Raw genomic sequence first — 24,503 nt, 5'->3', positions numbered from 1 at the left:
AAACCTTCTGCAGGCCGTGATCCTCATTGTCAGCCCTTTGAAGTCAATGGATTTCTTCAACAGTAAAGTCCACCCAGGCAGAACTTGTTTCAGAATCCCCAGCTATGCAACACCAAAGAAATTGCTACCAATTTCATTTAGTAAATTAAAAAATTTGAGGCTCATAGAAATTATTTGGTATGCTCATGGTCCTCAAACTGGGATTCAAACAAAGACTTTTTCATTGTCAAAACTGAATGAAGTTCATAAACATGGTAAACATTCATCTTTCTGTAATGTTTCAATTTCGTGAGGGAACTTTTGACTTGCATGTCAGATAAGGGCAATTTAAGTCCCCCTTTATTCTTTGACACAAAGTAAGAGAAGAAAAACATTTGCCCTAAAATGTAAATTGAATTTAAACTTCTGTTTTCCTTGGAGGAAAGGAAGGGATCCATTTTAGAAATGCATTATCATTTAGTACTGGCACACTTCTTAAAGCAGAAAGTAAAACATATGTCTAGGACTGTATTTTACACTGCATTTGTGCATATACTATATTATCTGTATAGTCCTTTATTACTATTTATCTTGTATATTATTTAGATAATAATTTATTTAGTGTCACTGGTTAGATAACCTGCTACTTTTGCCCAAAATTTCCTCAAGCATTTTTGAGATGGTGCACTCCCCTTTTCCCCAGTATTTCTGAAAATAAATCAAATGCAAGGTAAAAATTATTAATAATCCTCAAATATCACTTTGGTGGATGTCAAAATCAACATTTGCTGTCAGATTAGTATGTTGCAAATGGCCTGCAATGCCAAAACCAGACTGAATCATCATATAAATTTAAATATTCAGATTTTGGAGTGGTTTGGATCGGGATCTAAATAAGCAGCATGAAAACAATCTTTGTCTTCTACTAAAAAAATACACAACCTTGCACAGCTAGGACCTTATATAATTGTTAAAGCACAAAGACAAAAAACAGCATCTTCTATTCTGTAAAGCTTAAGTTAGCAAAAATCAGCCTCTGGAATTTGGAAGCCCCTAAACTCCAACTGTCTGTCAGAATCCCAGTGATGCATTGTTTCTGATTAAAACAATCCTAAATCGGGTTGTATTTGCTGCAATGGAGCCCAACCTTCCACAGAATTACTGTTGCTACCAGAAGTATGCACTTGAGTACTAGTTGTTACTCAGGAGCTTCCCATTGCATTTTTCTTCCCTTGTCCTGACAAGATGGGGAATGGCAGAACAGCTTGGTGGACACCTGGCAGCCAGCCAAGGTCAGCCCACCACAACATCAAACTGGCAGGGAATACTTCTGAAAACGTGGGATCAGCTGCAGATCTGGGTTCATGAGCCTGGTTTCAGTCAGGCAACTCAACAATCTGCTGCTGACTGTTCAGCTACTGAGCTGTAATACGCCTCAGTCTTCACATACAGGCTGGCTATAAATCACTCCACTAGCAAGAAACATTGGAAAAAGAAAGAAACATTGATTCTTAAGGTCTGTCTACACATCTGTATAGTGTACAGACTCACTATCCTTAGCACTGAAAGCAGTTGAACTATAGCAGCATAAATCTAGTAATGGAGATTAACTTATGCTGGAGAAAAAATACCATGTTTTGGAGTTACTCTGGCCATTACCAGTATTAGTAATGGCCCTTTCACTTTCGTTATTTAAATGCTTTGGAAAATGTTAGAAACACTACTGGGTATTCTACTAGAAACAATACAGTTCATTTTGCAAAAGCAATATTTTATGGAATAGAAAAAATTCAATCCTTCCAGCATGGGTAGATGAAAAATTCCAAAGGGGTGGGAAGGAGCAAAAAACTAGATGACACTAGAAAATTGTGCCCTAATTCCCATTTACACCTTTGAAAGTCCTGAGTAACTAAACTTATGAACAGTAAAGTAATTAGAAGCTCACATGACATCAGAATCAGGCCCATGGATTCTACTGCATGCCACAAGGATTGTAGACTTCCTATTTTCAGCACAAACAATAATCTCAATGTTTGCTATGATTAAAAATAGGAAAGTGAAGCTATTAAAGGAAACCAGAATGCCTTTATACCAGCTTTTCTTATAGAAAGAAATGAAAATTAACTTTCAAAAGATGCCTTATACAAGAAATTGTGATCTTGCAATGTGATCTTGATGAAAACTGAAATCATCCAAGGAGAAAGTATGGGAAAGGTGTAAGGGAATAAATTACCAAGACCCAATGGCATTCTTCTGAATATTCTGAAAAAAAAAAGATTTAAAATGTAGAGATGTGACCCTTTAAATCAGCTCTCCATGAAGAATAGAAGTACATCAACATAGTGATTATTTTTCTTTTTGTTTTAATCAAAAGAATTCTTGGAAAGTTTTGTTGTTGACTGACAGAGCGAACCTCACTTTAGTGAGATGAAGGCTGCAGATCAAGTCAAAGAAACCACAGCAAAAGCAGAGGAGCTTTTATAGGAAACAGGAGAATTCACATGAAACCAGTTTGTAAATGAATTTGTGCTCATGTGACTGAAATCAAGTTTAATCTCTCAGTGATACACAGGATACTGTGATTATGTGCTAATCCACCAATGCCCATGCAGGTAAATCCACGTTTTGTGCTATTTCAATGGGCCTCCAACTGTAGCAAACCATTGAGAAATGAACCTCACTCATTCTTCAGGCACAGCAACAATGCCACTGCAAGTAAAGCAGACGTGGAGAATTCCTCTAGATCCATTTCTATACTTACTTCTCATACTGATGCAGCAACAGCTGGTGGCACTATGATGCCATAAAAGCTGGCTTGCAATGCCAAACCCACTGGCTCAGAAATTTACAGTTCAAGAAGTCACTATGTGTTTGCAAATCATAAAAAAATTTTGACAAATCATCTAAGTCACGCCCATTTTCAGAGAAAAATCAGCTGCATCTATTTTTTTCCCCCATATATTTGCTTAACTTGATTTTAAAAACCTGCAGTGGTGGAGCTGCCAAAACTCTCCAAGGTAACCTACACTGGGTTTAACTCAACTTACCATTAAGTAAGCATTTCTTGATGTCTAACCTAACATTCTTGCGCTGCAATGCAAGCCCATTATTTCTCTCTTGATTCTCAACAGAGAACAGTTTGTTTTCACATCAGCCTTTCATGACAGGAGAAATAATACCATATGACCCTTAGTTTTTCATCTTTCTTAGACATCTTCCTGTACCATGGTTTACAGAGATATGTGATCATTTTTGCTGCCAAAGGACTTGCTAATTTTCTTCAAGGGCAGTCTCTAATATAGTACCTTAACCAAGTCTTGGCAGTGATGACAAAATGTTATGATGCACACGTGAGTTGATGTATCCTCACTGCTAGTAAACCTTCCAATGTAAACTTTTGCACTATTGACTTTCATATTGCAGTTCATTACATTTCATGTAACTGCTTCTAATTTCAATCTTACCCTCTCAAACCCTTGTACCACCACTCACTTAGTACTTATACAAATTTACTAATCAGATTCTGCTTCATCAGTCAAGCCATTAGAGAGCAGAAATAGACCCATTTCCAGAACTTGACTTTCACACACATACTTCCTGTAGAAAAATGCTGATAATTATTCTTTGTCTATAATTTTTTAAACATCTAAGTTGGTGTGCCTGTGTAGCTTTGTACAGACTATTATACAATCTTGGTTCTACAAGGGTCATGTAAATGTCATTACTAAAAATAATCGTTTTGAGAACCTAAGCTGACTAAAGCCTGGACATGACACAAAATAGGTAAAAAGAGAAAGATACGAGGGAAAAAAAGCCACAATGAACTCAGTTCAAGAGTGTGAACTGGTGTTGATGTCCAGTATCTGCTACTCTTAACACACAGAGCTCCAAAGGAAACCAAGGAGCAAGGGATACAAGACCCAACTGATAAGAAAGTCACTATGTGGAAACAGTGCCTTCTTCTACACAACACAGCATGATGGCACATGTGTACATGTAACTAACTTATATTGTGATGTTTAGCAGCCAATGAACTATAGTACAGTGAGCTAGGAAAAAAAATTAACAATATAGTAAGTGTTTCCCAGAGGAAGTATCAAATCAGTATTACTTAAAACAATTTTCATTTGGGAAGGAAATGGAAAAGATGATCATGGTGGAACACGAAGGTTACAGATACTTTGATGGGGTTCTAAAGGGATTTAAAGATATTTAAGAATGACAGCTCTGTCTGAACAAGAAGATGAACATAGTAGCATAGATTAAGGTCCTTAGTCACTGAACTGTAGATTATCCTGCTAAGCAAGAAAATTTATGAAAAATATATTCACTAAAGACATGTCAATCTAACAAGTTGAATCACATGACGTTTTAGAAAATTACTTCTCACTTCCCCATAAATTATTCCTAATTAGCTCAGAAGATCCCTAACACTAACTTGAATGCCATTGCAAAATACAACATTTTTTATTTCTGCAATGATCAATTGCAAAATGAGGGCAGGCATTAAGTAAAGTTGGTGTCTGTGCTCTCTTTGTGAAACAGGATATCCCACCACACTCCTCCCTTTTCTGCTGCCTATTCAGCTCTATACAGAATGGTAAATCAGCTATTCCGCTGTTGTAAAAATGGCTCAGAAAGGCTTCTACTTTCCTCATTTGAGCCATGTTTTACTCATGTCTTGATCATGTTTGACTATAAAATAACTGCCCCTTTCAAGGTTTGATTGTGATTCAGTTCCTTGATGACATGCAGGCCTCTCAGTGGCTGATGATGGCAGGAACAGGCTTGGTAAGTGTTTCATACAAGTGTTTCATACATGCAGAGTTTTTGGGGAATAATTAAAACTTAGCGTCCGCTTCCCAGGTACACAATTATTCCCAAGATCCTGTTTCAGCAGGAGTCACAGGCACTTCCACAGATTTGTGAAACTGATGGAAAAACATTTTTTCAATGAGACAAAGCCACTTCCCTGCTAACATTTACATTATCTATTTCTACTCCAATCAGAGATATTTGCCAACTCTCAATGCATCCTTAGTTACCTATGACATCAGCTGTGCATTTAACTTGATAACCAAGTCAAGCATATAAATGCATGAAACATTTTACATGTAATACTAAATGAACAAATGTGTGCATTTAATTAGAAAGCCGTGTCATTTATTAGCTTCAGTTTGCTTATGTCCTGCATTCACTGACTGAAGAGCATGAACTAGGTGTAGAGATTCAATTTCTTCTCCTGAATTAATTTTTTTAAAGTATTCATTTCTTCTAAACACTTTGAAATTCATGACTTAGTAAAACTGAGTGCTTTACATATAACACTATAACTCAGCTTTTACACAGATCTTTAAAAGAGCACCAGGCTGTTGCTCTTTTAATCTCTCTTTAATTAAGAACTGCCAGCAGTAATGGCACTTTCCCAACTCCAGGCAAAAGATATTTATCTATCTGACTGTAAACTGCAACCAGGACTGGGTGCAAGACCTGAATTGCCAATCTATTTTACATGGACATTTTCAGGTTGGATATCTAAATGCATTTAGACACTGATTTCAGTGTTAGTTTGGTGGCTAAACGTCTTAATGTATATATGGACTGTGTATATAGGGAAGTTAACAAAAGTCAATGCTATGAGCATACATGGAAAAAGAAATAACTGTTAACTTCTCCAGAATGGCTTCAGCAGGAGAGATCTCATAACCCTCAGTCACTGAAACTAATGAAAGGGATTAGTCCTGCAAACCCAGCCACCCACCCTAGAACAATGCGGGTGACTCAAATGTAACAGATCCCTTTTGCCTCTCATAACTAAGCAAGTGTCACAGGAAGATTTGTCTGGAGTGACCCCATTGCTTTAAGTGGTAAAATACCTCTTCCCTTCACGAAAGAGAGCACCAGCATGGTTTACAGCACTCCTAGGCTTTCTGTCAGTGACAGAAAGTGTCCATCTGCTCTTGACAGCTCTTTTCCCTGTCTCATTGTTGGTCTGCAAGGAGCTTTTTAGGCACAGAAGAGTAACTTTCTTCTCTTGGACATTTAATAACATGCACTGAAGTGAATGCTGAAATGCTGAGCACTTGCAGTTCTGTCTGCAATCTGCAGTATTCTAGGTACTTACAAGAAGTGCACAAAACCAGGAGAGCAGTCCAGAGCAAACAGCACATTTCCACTAACTGGGAGATCACTGAGATGACTAAGCTGGAGGGAGAACTTGCTAACCTACATGTGGTCACCCTCAGAATATGGCAGATTTATAAGAGCTGGCTGAATCACGATGACAAATCTGCTCCTTTCAGATCTTATTGCATGGGAAATCACTTTTGTTAAAGAACAGATAGTAAAGGATTCAACTTACCAGTCTTCTTCACAACCAAAATCAGAAGTAGAGCAGCTGCTTGTAAGCTGAGGATCTGCTACACACTCAGCGCTGGTTTTCAATCTTGCATAGTTTTTACGAACAATATATCCCCTAAAAGCTAAAAAACATTGAATCAGGAAGATTTTGCAGAAACTGAAACTGGCTCTGCAGTGCAGACCTGAATGTCCCCAGCCTTTACTGAATTTGTGTACAGGAACACTTAGCAGCCCACAGGAGTGACCCCCATGTTTGCAATGTTACCAACACCCAGACATTCTACAGGGCCTTACGCTCTCACTGTTGACCACTTGGCACAGTCCAGGCAAGGAAAACAGGCCTCAAAAAAAGAATGCATCTAATTTAAACATTACTCCAACTCAGAATGTATTAAAATAAAATCACTCCCATAACAACTTCTTTAATCACAACTTCCCTTTGATTTAGTCATAATTTTACAAAACCAGAAGCTTAGCTTTCTTTTACTGTGGGACAATGGGGTGCAGAGCGAGGGACAGATATATTCAGTTAGTCTTCTCCTATTTTTTAAATTAACTGTAACCATGATAAAACGTTTAAAATGCCTCTCATAAAATCAGGGAAAAAAATTATAGACATTAGAATTTATATCATTCCCAAAAAAAGAAAAAAAATCATAGCGGAATGATATGGTAAATAAAATGACAATTAATAACATTTTGAAGACAGCTACATCCTTTATTTCCGTAGATTGTCTCTGGGTTTGGTACCTGAATACCATAATTATTTCTATAGTTCTAACTTGCATTCTTTACACCTGTGAACAGTAATAAAGCTCCAGCACAAACCAAAGATAGTGATGCATACTGCACTTAGGACAAAGGACTAAAATGGCTGCAATATAAACTCACAAAATTTAAGATTTGATTTTTTAGGGTTTATTTCAAGCATTATTTTAAGTAGAAATAGCTAAGGGGAGAAAGGACTTAATAATGAAAAAGTTACTACAGTATCAATGCCATTGTTTCAGTGTACAACAAGCTGAATAGGGCTGAGGGCTGTGAGAGAAAGGAGCTGTGTCCAGCTTAGTCCAGCAGGACTGCAGTTTTAACAGTGAGACAGTATGTAAAAGAATAGTGGAACTAAGCTGAGGAGATAGGATTTTCTTAAAAATGTTTCCTGTCCAGGACAAGCTTTTATGCACACTAAATGCACACAAACCAGAGTAATTCTGAAGATTAAATACCCAAAGAAGAAGAGCAGCCCTCCCATTGGGGTCCAGGGTTACATATTAAAGGCACAGATAGGCACAGAAATGAGGTCTAAGGCAACCTCATGTAGGATCAGGATCAACACTGTAGATTGCTGAAGGAAATCAGGATGTAGGACAAATACTGAATAAATTGAGGAACAGAGAAACTGATCAGAAGATTAACAAGATTTCTCTGTATCTCACACTTCTGATTTTCTTATGAAAGCACTGAGGTTTCTGGGATAAGAAGCAACAAAAGTTGCCTTTTAATGAGAGGTTATGAAAATAAACAACCATTCACTTTACAGAAGTCATGACAGAAGTTTGACCTGCTGAGGTGTTGAACCAAATACAGAGCTCAGGTATCCTGAGGCTTGAGGAACTTTCCACCCTCGATACTCCCAACTAGGAAAGCCTCCTATCTGACAGAGATGAGGCAAGCTCTCACTTGTCCCATGTGGTCAGGCTTCCAATCCTTAACAATCCCCTACTGACCAGCCAAGATCCCACTCTGCTATCAGCAGCAGAGACAGCTGGCCAGCAGCCACCTCTCTGCAGCTGAAACATGCTGAGTGGCAATCACTCGATGAACTACTATAAAGAAGCACTGAAACAAATGAACTGATAAGATAATCTTCACTTTTATCCTTCGTACCTTTTTGTACTTCTTTTTATGTGTGTCTACAAAATCAACCCTGATACTTCCTGTGATTTTATATTTAAATACTGTTTTTCTTTTTATCAGAGATTCTTACTAATGTCCATATAACCATTTTGGTCTTTGCCCCATCCACTGTGTAAAAATCTGCTATATCTGACTTAATAAACACAGTTTTTGCCCTATCTTCTGTTTTCATAGGTATTTTCAAAATCAACTCCTCTTCCCACAAGATGGTTTCTAACTATCTTCCAAATTACTTTGAATTTGAAAGGTAAATAGCTGTATTTTTCCTACTTTTGACTCCTGGAACAACTGAAGTACAGGGTAAACAAACTTTTTAAAGACTCTCAAAAGCTTCATCAAGCACAAGTAGGCCTGCATCTTTTCAACATTTATTAACAGGGTCTATAATGCTTCAAAAGAAATACATATGCAGAGAATTCTACTGGGGCAGTCTAAGAGGCTGGGAAGCTGCTCCATCACAGCAATTTGCATTACTGACTGGTGCTGGTTTTGACACTAAGCACTTGGCTCAAAGAGTGTGAAATTAGCAGACTCATGTTGCTACTGCTCCATGAACAATCACTGCATCATTGAAGAAGAATGATTACCAGCTGTCACCTCATTTTCACCTTATTCAGTCTATATTCCAAACTTTCCAAACAGCAACAGTAGCTTTAACCCTGATCTTTACATAGCCAAAGATGACAGGATCTGACAAGCAACATAGGAACTGAACTTAATTTTAACACTTCTATTAGTAACTTGGTGTTAAATGCTTTATGTGCCACAAATTAGGACATGAATTTTTACTTCTTGTACTGATCATTTTTCACACAAAAAGAGTTTTCTGTCAGTTTCAGCACCTAGCAAACCAAGAATCTATTTACTTCAGGGAGTCTGAGATGTGGCATCTTGCAGTTTAAAACTTTTAAGGTCTAAATACCAAGGCAATATACACTACATACAATAATGCACAATTCCAGATAGGAAAAGTCCAGGCATTTGCCTTCTGGGTCCCACAGGAAATATAGAATTACAGAGCAAATCGTGAAGCACAGTGTAAAAAGATCAAAGCTAAACAATCACAGGTCTATGAGAACTATAAAGAAAGGAGATGAAGTAGTTTTAAAACAGTAGAAGGATTAATTCTCAGTCATTAAAAAAATCATGTGAAACAGACTTTTTCTACACATACACATTTTTACTCTCTAACATCACCTAAAATAGCATATAACAGCAACTCAGAAGTGAAAGTTCATGCTTGCTAAAGAGAAGGTAGTTGATTTCCTAGGAACAACACATCACTTTCTTAATTTGTCTAGTTAAAAGAGCATTCAGCAACTTAACTAACAGCATCGGAGAGAAATTAGAGCCCACGAATCTGATTATTCACTCCATGCCAAATTAATGCTAATGAGCAGTAGATGGCATAGAGTCACATCCTTTGTTGGGTGCCATGAATACTTCCTCTCTTTCACTTCTCTAGATGGATATTGGGTGATGCATGTTTAACAGCAGAAAAAAACTGCTAAGTTCTCCAGCAGAAGTTTATGAGAAGGAAGTTATGAATTCTCATGCCCAAGCAGTAACTATCATTAACAGTGACTACTAGCAAGACTCACTAAAGCTGTCATCAAAGTTGGTGCCACTGATGCACATCAACACTTGGACCTGGAATCCACAGAATCACAGAATGCGCTGAGTTGGAAGGGACCAACAAGGATCATCAAGTTCAACTCCTGCCTCAGCACAGGACCATCCTCATGTGCCTGAGAGCACTGTCCAAATGCTTCTTGAGCTTTGTCAGGCTTGGTGCTGTAACCACCATGTACCACAGTCTCTGATCTTGAGACTTGGTCAAATAAAAAAGTGAAGATGACTATGAAATTCTGGCAATATCAGAAAAGAAAAGGAAGAGATTTTATTGTACATTGTCCCTTCCTGATTTTAGCATGAAATCCAGTAAGAATAGTCTCCATTTTTTCTCCTCAAAATCAGAAGAAAAATAAGACATTTGGAGATTGACAGAGCTTAGCTCAGAGATGGGGATGGAATATAAAACTAAAAGGCCTTCTCACTTTTCTAAAATGCTCCCTGCATATGAGCATTATAGACATACTAAACATGAAGAATTACTGGATGCTGTAAGCTAGTACAGGACACAACGAGATGGGAGAGTAAAGTTAACCAGAGCTGTGCAGCCTGTACAAACTAGTCTGGTTTACCCTGACTGGGAAATTAGGATAATATGATAAATCAGTACAGCTGCCATTAGGAGAGACATGTCTTCAATGTTTTTTTACACTGAAAATGTAGTTAGAAAAAGGAAAACTACTGATAAAAAAATAGGAAAATGGATTTGCTACTTAGGAGTCGTTTTCAAGAAAATTTTAAAGAAAACAGTTGTTGATATATTTTAAAGTGTTTAGAAGTTTTTGGAAGATTTTACTCATGTAATTCTTACACCTATACAATGGTATTAGCTGAGTGCATGTACACACACACACATATACATAGTAATACAAATAGATGAATAAATATTGGAATAAATATGCAAAAAATACTTCCTTGTCTTCTACTGAAACTAACATTATATTTTTGCTGCTGCAAGTCCCAAAGACAACGCTTTTATTAAAATCTTGCATTTATTATAAATGTAAACCAGTAAACTGCAGCTGTTCTCTGTCCCTCTTTTTTATTAAAAGGGAATAAATTTGGCCAGAAGTACAGTTAGAGATATGTAAGCAACACTTCATCAGCAGAAGTTACAGAAAGAAAGCAATTTACAAGGGGTGCTTCCTTCTGAACAGCCATCACTTCTTATTTAAGGAAAAGAGCCCAAATGTAGAGTTCTTGATAAAGAACTTTCTACTACAGTATGACATATGGTGAGTGTGCGAGCACGTGTTGGAGGAGGAGATGGTGGCTCAGTGGATTAGTCATTTGCCTTTCACCTCTGGAAGCATAGTTAAACTCACTCTTGACCAGAGCTGCACAGTATATTCCAGATGGCTAAAGTGGACCTAATTAAAACAAATTCAGTGATGTCACCTCAGATCTAAATGAATTGCATGCACCACTCATTTGGCATTTGGCATTGTCAGTTCACAAATAAAATAACCAGATTAAAATCCCCCCTTAAGTCTTTTGGGACAAGTCACACTGCATGGAAATACATGCTATCATAACTAGAAAACATACTTTCATAATTGTATTATCTGTTGTTTTAAATTCTAATTATTCTAAAATAAACATTTTATGAGACTTGCATGTGAGGTAAATAAATAAAGCAATATTTCAGTCAGATGATTCAGTGGAAATACACTGATTTAAACTAGCTGTGAATCTGGAAAATATTTTTAAAAAATCTTTGACAATATATTTTTCCCTCATGTAGAATTGAATTGAATTGCCCTCTCATGTGAACTGAAACACTGTAAATTCCAATTACAAAGAAATACTCAGAAATGCAAAGTATTGTCAACTCAAACACTTAACACAAAATCATCCTTTACAATTTGTTTCTGAGTTAAAAAGTAGCATTTTCTAACCCACATAGTTTGAGAAAGTGCGACTGAAGTAGAAGGAAAGGTCTTGTTTATCCTGTGTACCATTTTAGCAATGAGTCTAATAACATCTCTGTATTCTGAGAACCTGAGATGTAGATATGCTGAAGTAGGGTAGCTGTTTCTTTCCCATTTAATTTAAATTCACTAATATTTTGTTTCCTAGTGAGGATTTCCCCCCATCTGAAATAATGACTTTTTTTCTTGTAATATAATACACTCAGGAATTTTATCCTCATGTATATTGTGAGCGTTGTTTTTTTTTTAAGTTTGTTTTTTCTTCCAACATTTCTTCAATGGATAGTGAACTGCCGGGCCCACAGAGATCTCCAGACCACCAGCTCATGTATTTGAAAGGCATCTGTTTATTTTTAAAATGCAAATGCAGCCTACCTCAAAGACTGACTCGCAAGAAATGAACAATCTGAACAAGTCAAGAGGTTTCCAATCAGGAGCTGTGTTCCTCCTTTTTATCAGGCTATGATCACTTGCTGTCAAAACCACTTAAACAATATCCTGGAACCTGAATGAAGTCCCCCCACAATTAAAATGAGCAGGATAATCCTGCAAGAATTATTCAGGCAAATCATTTTTCACACAGTTTAAAGTAATGATAAGGTCATTTACAAAAGAAATCAGCGCCTTTGAAATGCTGACTTGTAGACAGAGGACTGCCTGGAGGAGGGCCATAGATAACAGTGAAGACTGGCCTCCTAACACTACCCTTGCAGTCTTTGGAACTGATTCTGATGAGGAGAAGGCCCAATAAGGTTAATACCCCTACTTTGATCTCTGTCAAAGCGTACCAGCAAGAATTAATTTACATTTCAGATGAAAAAGGTTGACAGCATGAAAAGGCATCTTGTTTCTGGTATGTGAATGTGCTGTAATAGATCGGGAATTCTGAAAGGAAGTTCTGAGGAAGCTAAAGGGATAAGCTGAGCGGCTGCTTTTATTGGGAAAGAGATGAAAGGAAAACAAATTTCAATATGCGCTGTTCTGTAGAAACATGTAAGCCAAATGCTTCCTAAATTCCAAGGCCTGCTTGAGCGGGGCAGGGGGGAGGGAAAGGAGAGGCAAGTACATATAGTTTAATTATATGGTTTTGCTAATGTGGATGACGAATGCAAACAATTTATCCCACTGCCTGAAATGGCTCTTTAAAAAAAAATACAAAAAATGACTGTACTCCATTTTACTAGAAAGCTGGCTTGAACTACCCCCACACTGTAAGATGTGCAGAGAAGGGAGAGATTTAAAGTACCTTTTGTCTCCATGTCACCAAGCACTTGGACTGTGTAATGTTATGTAAACAACACAAAAACTGTCAGTGTATTGTAAAACCTGGAAAATGGTCATGATTAGCAAGCATAAGCTTTGATTTGAAACAGAATAATTAGCATATCGAGAAGAGAAAACCTGCACAAGAAATATTTTCAAATAAGAAGTCCTAATATAGGTTTCCAAAGGCAGACAGAAAAGTGTTGAGGATTACTATCATTATTGCTGTTATTGTTATTACTATTATTATTCCCATTCTACTACAGTACCAAAGACAGGAAGAGCAGCCAGCCTAATTAATACAAAGGTTCACTGTGTCACTCTTAACCCTGTAGTCCCTAATGTTTATTCACCTAGGCTGATTACTGAAACAGTCAAGTGCCAGGTTACGAAGGAAAACACTGTGTGTGTTGGAGAGAAGAGTACTAATAACATTCCTCCAGCATTAGGTCCAGAGGGCTCAACAGAGTCCCAGTTGACTCCCACTGCCTCTGCTCTGCCATGTTTAACACAGTATTTAAAAGATGGCAGGAAGCAACAGAGCTCTGAATGCCTCCCATGTGTGCTAAGAGCAGAATACATCAGTGCCTTCTCTAAAGAGCTAAAAATCTGACTGGATAAAACTCTAAGTGAGAATGTCCCCTGCAGCATCCAAGTGATAATGCTACACACAAGCTTCCTATTGCACCTGAGGTAGCTCTCATCTTAAAGAGCTGCTAATAGTGAGACTGTCATGGGTTAACAGTTTCACTTTCCTTTCTTCAACAACAGGCTGTTGTAATCAAAGTTCAGGTATGTATATACTTGTAAAGGTAGCAAATACTCCAGGAAATAGTGGCAGGGGGATAGTTTAAGATCTTCTCTCTGCACTATCATGAAAACAACTGAAAATGATAACATAAAGGAGAGGAAGAATGAGAGAGAGTACTTGTGCAATCCTTTGGTGCTTGTTGCTAACGCAAGAAAAATTTTCTTCCGTTCAATAGAATATACTGCATTTAACCCTAGAGCTTCATGATTTTACACAGCAGCACATATGCAAAGTACAAATTATTATTTGATCCTAATGATATTCTGTTCCTTTTGGTAACTAGAATGGCATTCTCTTTTCCCCTGAAAAGTCACAGTAATGCTTAATTTCAGAGTAGCCAACCAGACAACACAAAAATCAACAAATTTACTTTGTTGATTTTTTTTTAATCCATGAGAATGGTTTGAGAACAAGTAAAAAAAGTATTACAACAAATATTTTTCATATACATTTCAGACTGTAAGATACAGAACAAGAAGTAACAAAGCTTATGGAATTGTAGCACAGAAAACTGGTAAAAGTGATATCTTGGTTTTTATGTGTAAACCCATTAGTTACAATGGCTTTTTATCAGTCTCAATCCTCGAACCTGGAGTTGGACAGAGAAGGGGTACTGCACTGCATCATATGGAGGCTGCTTCATATTGGCAGCATCTGAAAACACCATAGAGTTCACAGCATTCACAGCACTGGTTCTTAGATTTCTGTGCCATATGGTACTCTGCTCTCTACTAGAGAGACCCACACAGCCCTATGGGCCTGTTCCTCCAATAATCTCTTTAAAGTTTATTCAAATTCATATTGATATGGCTGCATAGGAGTCTGGCAGATTGTCAAAAGACTGGCCAAAGCTGGCAAACCCAGCAAGCAGTCATGACAAAAACCTGGCAACCTGCCAAGACCAGTGCTCCAAAGACAGAGAAATGCATGTCTAGTGTCTTCCATCCACATTTTTAGCCTAGAATTAACTTAACAGCTTTTAATTACTATACTTTGCTTTCAGAGTAGTACTTATAAAAGGTCTAAAGTGCGTGATACCTATCACTGATATAATTTGACACTGAAGCAAAAATAATCAGAAGTAATGTTTTTGAAAGCTTTTGTTTGGACTTAACTTTTTTTTGGCTATAAACACTGACACACAAAAAATCACCCACAGAAAAATAGGTGTTGGCAATTGAAATACTGTTTTAATTACCTGCCTGAATATGTATAGCAGCATCAGTTCTTCTGTTCCTTATTTCCTTGTACTTCCTGCGAGCTTCATATCCTCTCCAGGCTAAAAATACAAAACCATGTGCTGGAAATTACATTTATTTAAGGAATTGCTACAAAGTCTACAGGGTCAGAGATGTGCTGAAACTTTCATTCCTTCTGCCATAACTACTTCAGCCCCCACCCCCAATAGCTCTTCCCCACCCACCCACATGTTGAACTCCGGGTTCATGACTGCAGTATTCACATCCTCACAACTTCAAACACCACTTCACTCATTCAAATTTTAATTGCCACCATGTGCTCACTGATATCCTAACTCAAAAAAAAAAAAAGGGTGTGTCATCATTCTTGCTCACACAGTTCCCTAAATCAATACAAGGAAACCTGCTAAATTACTGATAATTTAGGCCCATCTTTTGATGAATGTCTGCAATTCTGGTACAAGGCAGGGACATGTGCTACGGCATTTCAATTATAAGCTGCATGTTATTATAGACATACCTAACAATATTTTTATTTTGTGCACAAGCATCACATTCAAAATATCAAAATATTTAAATAAAGACACTCCTAAATGTTGAGATGACACTTTAGTAGAAGTAAATCAGTAACATTGGCATCAATGAGCTAGAGAGAAAACACATCCAGTCCTTTAGATTTCATAATAAACTGTAATTAATAAATTAACAATGTACATGCAATTTAACTGACTGAAATATAAAGACACTTAGTAAAACAGAGATTATGAACATTTACCTGACTGTATCGTAATAGCACTATTTTCTCTTTTATCTTTTACTTTCTTGTACCTCCTTGCTCCGAGCCATCCCTTGATATAGGCTTGCATGACCACCACCCTCCCTATGACTTCTCTCAGGAACAAATTTAACTGCTCTATATGGTAATACTTAAGGAAAACCTGTAATGGAACAACAGCAAAACAAAAAGAAAATCAGTATTATAATCAGTATTATAACCTCTTGTATTTTGCCTTCTCATTAGTCCTCCAGCAGCCTATTCAAGGGTGTAATTGCTGAGAAAACTAGAAAAATACTGATTGTACATATCATAGCAATCTTGTAAATCAATTATTTGCTCTTGTGTACTTGTGAAAATTCTTTATTCCACTGATTATAATCACCCCATTGCTAACCATGAGATTAACTTAGTTGCTTAGAGCATGGTGTTAATAACATCAAGGTTGAGGTTCAATCCCAGTATGGGCCATTAGCTTAGGAGCTGGACTTGATGATCCTTGTGGGTCCCTTCCAACTCAGAATATTATGTGATCCTGTGCAAATAACTCCCACACTTATCCCCTTTACAAAGTAAATTGGACAGTGGGATCTTTTCAGTTATGAACAATTTTGAAAGATGACCTTTCTTGTCAGTGGAAACAAATCCTGGATTGAATTTGGTTTTAGATATAATATTGTCTAAAAGCATTCTCCCTAAGAAGGGAAATCATATGGGCACTTACATACATTTTATTTGGATCTTGGACAAGAAAACTGTCACAGTTTTTCCTTTGTGTAATGTAAAACAAAGTACTGTGTTACATCCTTTTAAAAGAAGTCCATCACTCCATTTTAAGCCATCAACAAAGGCTTTTGACAGAGAGAGAAGGAGCTTACCTGAAACTCCATGAATGGAGAATGATGCCAGCCAGGCTCATATGATGGGTCAAATTGTGACATTTCAGCCATGGCATTCTTAAGAAAATGGGAAACTTCAGGAAGTCACTACAACAGCAGGCACTGGCAGAGGTACTGTCCTTATCAAGGCAGCCTGCCGAATGCACTTTGGGGAGGTAGCCAATGCACCCCTCCTCTTGCAGCACTAACTCAGCTGGCTTGGGAGGGCACTTCCATAACCTGGGAAGCTAACTGGAGCAAATTATTTGCTCTTTTGTTCATTCATGCAGTACTTTTTGAACCCCTATTAGACATGATTTATAAAGGTATACTATCCTTGAGAAAATGTTAGCACCCCATACCTTGGTTTTCCCAAGAATCCAGTTGTCTAGTTTAGATTTCTCCAAAATGGCAAGACAGTTTTCTCTGCTGCCAAGGGGAGTCTCATGGGCCTTGAATGCAAGGTAGTAATACCTGCAAAATGGCAAAGAAAGAATTGAATCACAATCAATATGTACTTCAATATGTACTGCTTTTATCCAGCTCCAAGCTCTATCTCTAGAATTAATGGGCCAAATTCTTCCTTATACTCATACATACTTCATGACAGCTGTGTCTTCATGAATCATGGCACAGCTGTCATGAATAGACAGAGATCTCATAGTTACCTCTACTTGCAACTACAACCAAGAAACCAGAAACTTATTTTCTGAAAAGTAGGGCTAGAAATCACATTTGCTTTCAGATGAGATGAAAATTTCACAACTCTACCTTTTTATTTCCGTATTTGCACTTGTTATTTCCGCATGAAATATGGCAGCCAGAAATATTTCGGTGTCCTTCATTAAACCAATACTTTTATTGTCATTTTAAAATATACGTTTATGATGCTTCATGTGCTATTTCATAAACACACACATACTTGTGCAAAAACATATCCTTTTCCTGGTTATACGTCCTGCTTGAAAATTTCCTACACCAGGCACACACTCATCTACATGTTTCCTAAAAGTACCTGACTAATCGCGTTCTCACTAGCAGTAAGACTAAGTAAGATGAAATTTCCCTTCAGAAGAACTGATTTCTCAAATCTGATGAAACTCTGGAATTCTGCATTTCTTAACTAGTGGTTTTTACTCTGCAATACATACTATTCTTCATGGATGTGAATGTTATTTCAGAAAAAACTTATATTAAAATGGGATTAACTGTACTTGCTAGTCATTAGAAATAAACCAACAGTTTTTAAAAGTTGAATTTAACCTTAGAATGCAAAGCTAGGATGTGCAGAAGTAAGGCTAAATGCTACAGACATCCAAATATGCAAAGATGTGGAAAACTTCAGGAAGATGCTATGCATTAACTATCTGTTCAGGGACAAGGCATTTTAGTGTTGCTGGTTTCAGACTAAATAAACTGACTGCAAACAAATGGTTCCATTTCCCACCCCCCCCTAAAGGCTAAACTGTGGAAGTGTTCCATAAAATGCATTTAAACAGCACCATTAACTACTCTACCAGTGTCTCCTACTGAAGTTCCCTTCACATTTCAGACTTAAAGGCTGCATCCATTCTACATAATTAACTCAAAACAGTAATGATTAACTCTTTTTCTCTTTAAAACAAATCTTTGTACTAAAATGTAATGACCTGAGGTGGATAATGGTATGTGAAAAGCATGAGGTACAAAATCCCTTTCTAGGCAGACCACAAACAGTAGGAAGATTCTCAGAATCATGAAATTATTTGTTCCTTCTCAGCCCTGGAACCAGAAACTATAAAAAAATACACTTTTTTTAGAACTACAAGAGCTGTAAAATTACTTCAAAAAATTTCTAACTTGTATTGGTTGTATTGCACCTCTTTCAGAAACTTTCAAATCTGAATTCACAAAAATAATTAAGAGTATAAATAAAAAATAAATAAAAATGATACAACATGTAAGATACTCTTGATATTTATTAACAGATACCTAGCACTTACGCTGTAAATCATCTGACAAATACAGAATCAGAAATACTCTCAGAAAAGCCTAATTTGGTGCAACGTGCATAAACTATTCATAAGCAGCCAGGAGACTTTCCACTCCTAATGTTTTCCTATCATCTCCATCCCGGAACCACTTACCAGTGTTTTGTGAATGGGAAACATCTAGAAAGTGTATATGGAAGGTACAGTTCACCATAGTTAAAGTGCATGGGAACATTCTATAGATGTGGTGAAATCTTAAAGCCACTGAAACAAATAAACATTTCCATAGATAATAGTAAAATCCAAGTATCAGGCAATGTTACAATTTTGTTTACAGAAATCACTTACAAACTTTGATATATTGCAGGTTTAGTGTTAAAAGTAGGCTTGCATTAAAAATGCATCATTTATAAAGAAAGAATTTGTCTGCAGCAAGTCTGTTGACTTCTCATTTAATTCAGTGCTTCCCTGATTTTGCATAAGCAAGTGTATCACCACCAAATTTCTGGCATTAGAAGAAAGCACTTACTGAGGTTATATGTTTTACAGGATTGTGTAATGTTTGACCAGTTTTAATTCCTAGCTCCACTCCATGTAAAATGTGACTTACCAAGGCCAATGAGACTTTATGTGGTCATGAGAAATGCAACACTGGTGGTTTAGAAACTGTGTATACCGTGTGTACTTACAGTGACCTTATGTAAATTTGTCCTGTGAGATTGAAAAAGCAGAAGCAGCCTCACTGGGATCACTGTTACAGTAATAGCATTGGTATTGCCATGATTGTATGATCAGAGATCATCTCACTACTGTGGAATAGGTAAATGGCTTATAGTAAAAGTTTATCCTGCATCTTAATGCAGTACAAAAATTCTAATGTCTAACATAAACAGGCAGAAAAGAAAAAAGACAATCCTTAAATGGAACTTGTGCAAAAGTTCTCAACACATTCCTATAAGCCAATGAAGCAACACAAGCATGGCACCATTTAGTACCATCAGCCTACTGAGTCCCTTATCTTCCAAGCCACTGCACAGAAAATGCAACATGAAAGGAGGATCCAGCTGGGGGCTGTGTGGTGAGGACACACCTGCACATCACATCATGTCATGAGAGCTCCAGGGCTCTCAGCAAGGAGTGCTCCTTCCAGTGGCACCTTCAGTGCAGGTCCCCATGAGAAAGCACAGCTCCTTTAAACTGCTGTGCAGTGCATGGTCACCACATGACCCCTCATTGCAGGCACACCTGGTTGACTGATCAACTGAATAACCTGCACCTAAAATCTCAGATTCCAGCCATGTTGCTTCACAGCAAACATAAGACAGATGCGTGATGTCATGGGGTGCAAGACAGGGCCAAGGGAGACACAGCGTCTAAGACTTGACAGGGATACTGTGTTTACAGGGACTGCAGATTACATTTTTCCTACTTTAAGTAAAAGAATATGTATATTTATATACATAAAACAGATGGTAATATACTTGGCTGAAGAAACATTGTGTGAATGAGTTACAATTAAGCCCTCTCCTCACCATCTGTTTTTTAACCCAATAAACTACATCCAGGTTTGCAAATAATCTGCTCTGCATGAAAACAGAAGACAGTAAAGAGTAACGTTAGACAGAGCTTTATCTTTTGTTTACCTCCCACCTGATAAACTCTGAATGGGTCTGCTCCCTGCCTTTGATTGTTTTGTCCTCATATTTCCTGCTAAGAGTTTACAAAACAGCATTATTGAACAGGCAGATAAGAAGCACACCTATTTGTTTAATAACATCAAGGGAGAAAAAATGCTGGCTCATCCATTTTGTTGTTCCGTTGCTCAAAAGGATCAAAATACCAATTAACTTGCTGGCTTAAAAAAAATCTTTGATATCCTTACATTTACTGACATTTTGAAACTCTTCTTCATACTTACCTAATGCCTTTTTGATTATGAACAAAGAAGTGCCAATCTGTTTAGCATTTGACCTGTTTTCTCAAACATTTTTATGTATTCAACTACTTAGTTCCTAAAAACACTTGACTAGTCATAGCTGTAAGTTGAGGAAAAATGTTTCTTGTTTTACTGATAGCTTTATAAAATATTGTTTGATTTTATTTGCAAGAGCAAAAGAGAATAGAATTTGTTTTAAAATAAAGCATGAGCTGAACAAAGGAGCAAGAACATCTCCTTTCCCTCCTTTTCCTTTCACTTACACTCTGAACTTAGAAGTCTTTACTGTTGTGGAAATTAAATCTACTCCCCTCTCCTTCCCTTTTTGTGCTGATTTTCTTTCCTTAACAAATTACATCAAGTTAGACTAAAAACTTGGGGAGTAATTGACAAGATGCTAACCACAACTTGCTCTTATCTGCAGGAATGGTAAGCTACAGTCAATGCTGGTTTTATTACCATTAGTTTTCAAGGTTGTACTCAAATTCAGCACATTTTTGAAAGAAAAGGATCTCCTGATAAGAGAAGGCTTAATTTCCTCTCAATTTACACTAATTTCTGTGGAGTTAATCTTAGTTCACTTACGTGTAAATTGAATAAAAGTTGTGGTTAATAATTCTGCTTTCAGCTCCTTCAGGATATTGCAAATTGATTACATTTATTAATGATCACAAAAATTAATCTGTTAAATGTGCTCTAGAATGGTGTGACCTTACTAAAATTAGTAAGGTCACAAAAGACCAAGTGACATCAGCTGCTCCTCATATGGCTCCCCTTCAAGGCCTTTCACTATCTTTGCTGTGCTTTTTGCACACTTCTGCATAGTTTTAATGCCTTATATTGTGGTGGCCAAAACTGCATGTAATATTCAAGGTGAGGCAGCCCCAGAGCAGAAGAGAGCAGAGTGGGACAATCCCTCCCTTGCCCAGCTGGCCATGCTGTGCCTGATGCCTCCAGGACATGCTTGGCCCTCCTGGCTGCCAGCGAGCAGGACCCCCAGGTCCCTCTCTGTGGCACTGCTCCCCAGCACCTCATTCCCCAGTCTGTCTGCACATCCAGGGTTGCCCAGGTGGAGAACCTGGCACTTTCCCTTGCTGAATTTTATTTGGTTGGCGTTGCCCAGCCCTCTAATTTGTCAAGGTCTCTCTGCAGTCCCTTCCTGACTTCAAGGAGTCTGTTGACTCCTTGAAGTCCTCCCCATTTTGCATCATCTATGAACCTGCTTAGTATCACTTCCAGCCTGCATCCAAGCCATTTATGAGGATGTTGAGGAGCACATGGCTGAGGATGGAGTCCTGTGAAACCTCATGAGTGACTGGACACCAGTCTGATGTCACCCCATTCACTATAACCCTTTTGTGCCCAAACTGTGAGCCAGTTGCTCACCCATTGCAGTGACTGGTTTTTCCAGCTGTGTGCTGGACATTTTGTCCTGAAGAACCCTGTGAGAGGCAGTATCAACAGCCTTACTGAAATCCAAGAAGATGACATCAGCTGGCTTCTTCCTTACGTCAGCCAGGTGGGTTACTTTGTCATAAAAGGAAATGAGGTTTGATAAGCAAGACTTTACTCTCATGAAGCTGTGCTGGCTGTGACCAGTGACTGCACTGTCTTTCAGGTGTTTTTCAATACCTCCCAGAATAATCTTCTCCCTAATTTTACCAGGCACTGAAGTGAGACTAATGACTTGCTTTCAGTAGAATCATTAATTCTATATTGTCTGGATAAGCAACATTCAGTTAAAAAAATATCACACCATGATCTAGCCATTCACTACTTGCTCCTACTGTTGCCTAAATGGTTCATGGTAGTGCTTCTGCTCATTGTTGAATCGCCAGTTCTACACATTGAAAACCAGTAAATACCACACAAAGACACATTTAAAATATAGAGGAAACCATAATTATCATGAAACTACATTGCCATCATAAAGACAATAGCATTTCCTGAATAAAATTTGTAATTTTTTGAGATTGAGAATATGTATTAAAGCCAGTAATAGCAGCCATGAGAAGGGTTAGGGTGAACAGAGTTCTGATTATCATTCATGATATCTCTAAGATAAATGACTCCACAAAGCTAAAGCTGAAGCTTTCATATCAGTTCATTCTTAAAAATGTACATGTTCAGCTTCATACGACGGTTGAAGGTCAGTGACCTTCCAAAATCCTTGAATTATCTGAGCAGGATGCATAATTTCCACTTGCTGCCTCTACAGAGAGAACCATGGGGACAGGCTTGCTACTTGTGCTCGCTGCAGGCTTCACACTGACTGTTTTCCATTAGAGATCAGATATCTCTTGTAGTCTTTATCTCTGAAAATCCCTGTCCTCATTAGACATTGAGACCACACATCTATGAACACCATTTGTAGAACTTTCTGTATTTAAACATAGAATCTATCTTACTAAATAGAATATTAGGAAAACAGCACTATGATACAAGTCTCACCTTTTTACAAACTCCTCAAAGAGGATGCGATGGGAATACCCTTTCTGACGTATCTTGACAGTTTCCAGAATTCCAGTGTATCGCAGCTGCAGCAGAACTCTCTCATGAGAGAACATCAGAGCCTCTCGATCATCGTTAGGCTTAATGCAGCGGATAAAGTGAGGCTGTCCAACCACCATTTTGGATAAAAGATCCATGAGGGAATACTAGTGAAGAAAATAAAGAAGATGCACACACTTGACAAAAAACTGCAATGGAATGACTTAAGCAGGAGATTCATATTTGTAAACAGTTTGTAATGCTTGATTATATTTTAATCTGTAATGTTAATCTACATTGCTTTTTTATTCATTTTAAAGATTTCAGGTGAAACATGGAACCTATTAAAAATTTTCACTTTTAAAAAATTTAAATATTCTGAATCTGACCTCTTACTTTTTACACCTTTCTTTTCTCCTTATATAACATTTCCATAGTTGAAGAATGTCCATTAAAAAAAACGAAGTTGAAAATTGTCCTAACTATAATTCTACTGTAGACATATTTGATTGATCAAATATCCCCAAGAGAAATACAAGCTTTACCATGAAACAATCACTGAAATTCACAGCAAATGAATCTTTGAACCCAGGAAAGGGTTGCAAGAAGTCATCAGATCAGTGCTCTGTCCATAGAGAACACCAGATGTATCTTCAACATTTCAGGTACATCTCTGTTATACAAATTTTTCAGAACCACTGAGAATATGAAGTGCACAGTCTCCTTAGAAATCTGTTCTGCTGTATTATCACAACTATTCATAAACTTCTTAGCATCTAACATAAATCTTGCCACTGAAATGTAAGTCCATTACTTCTTTTCCTATCCACCCTAGACACACAAACCAATTTACTCTGTTTCATTTTAAACTGAAATGAAAAATGTTTGATCATTTTTGATATATATATTTTTGATATATATTGATATATATTGATATATGTTTTTTTCCACTGACTCCTCTGAATACTGATACTCCTGCTCCATACTTACCTCATTGAGCTGTTGCACAATAAGCATGTGTTGTCAACTATGTTCAATCTCATATAACCATATGTGTCTCAAAATCAGTTACAATTCCAAGTTCATTGACATCACCTTGCTGCAGGTTGCACATGTATTACAGTCTACTTCCACACTCTCTCCCCCATTACACTTTTGTTTCTTTTTACAGTTTCTACAGAGCTGGCATTTGTGTGGTTCTGTGCAAGAGCCCTCTAAGTGCACACCTGTATGACAAGTCTGAATGTCGGTGTCCTTGCACTCTGCACAGCAAGGCAACATCTCAGTATACACCAGCTTCCTCTATACCCTTCCTTACACTATTCTACAAAACAAATTGATCAGACACTCCTACACAGCTTG

At 37.5% G+C, this 24,503-nt stretch overlaps 1 protein-coding gene across 4 annotated transcripts in view; it reads right to left on the bottom strand.

Moving 5' to 3' along the window:
- MYO3B (myosin IIIB) overlaps positions 1-24,503 on the bottom strand; it is a 191,731-nt gene that overhangs the window by 44,902 nt on the left and 122,326 nt on the right. For all 4 annotated transcript variants that reach the window (XM_063162107.1, XM_063162108.1, XM_063162109.1 and 1 more), the window contains 5 exons: positions 23,103-23,308; positions 17,108-17,219; positions 15,868-16,030; positions 15,092-15,172; positions 6,341-6,461 (listed from right to left, as the gene is read on the bottom strand). In XM_063162107.1, coding sequence (XP_063018177.1) covers positions 6,341-6,461; positions 15,092-15,172; positions 15,868-16,030; positions 17,108-17,219; positions 23,103-23,308 — 683 coding nt within the window. The remainder of the gene's footprint in view (positions 1-6,340; positions 6,462-15,091; positions 15,173-15,867; positions 16,031-17,107; positions 17,220-23,102; positions 23,309-24,503) is intronic.

Source organism: Melospiza melodia, chromosome 8, assembly GCF_035770615.1.
Source record: "Melospiza melodia melodia isolate bMelMel2 chromosome 8, bMelMel2.pri, whole genome shotgun sequence".
Taxonomy (NCBI): Eukaryota; Metazoa; Chordata; class Aves; order Passeriformes; family Passerellidae; genus Melospiza; species Melospiza melodia.
The sequence above is the reverse complement of the archived record's forward strand: the minus strand, read 5'-3'. Positions and strand labels throughout refer to the sequence as shown.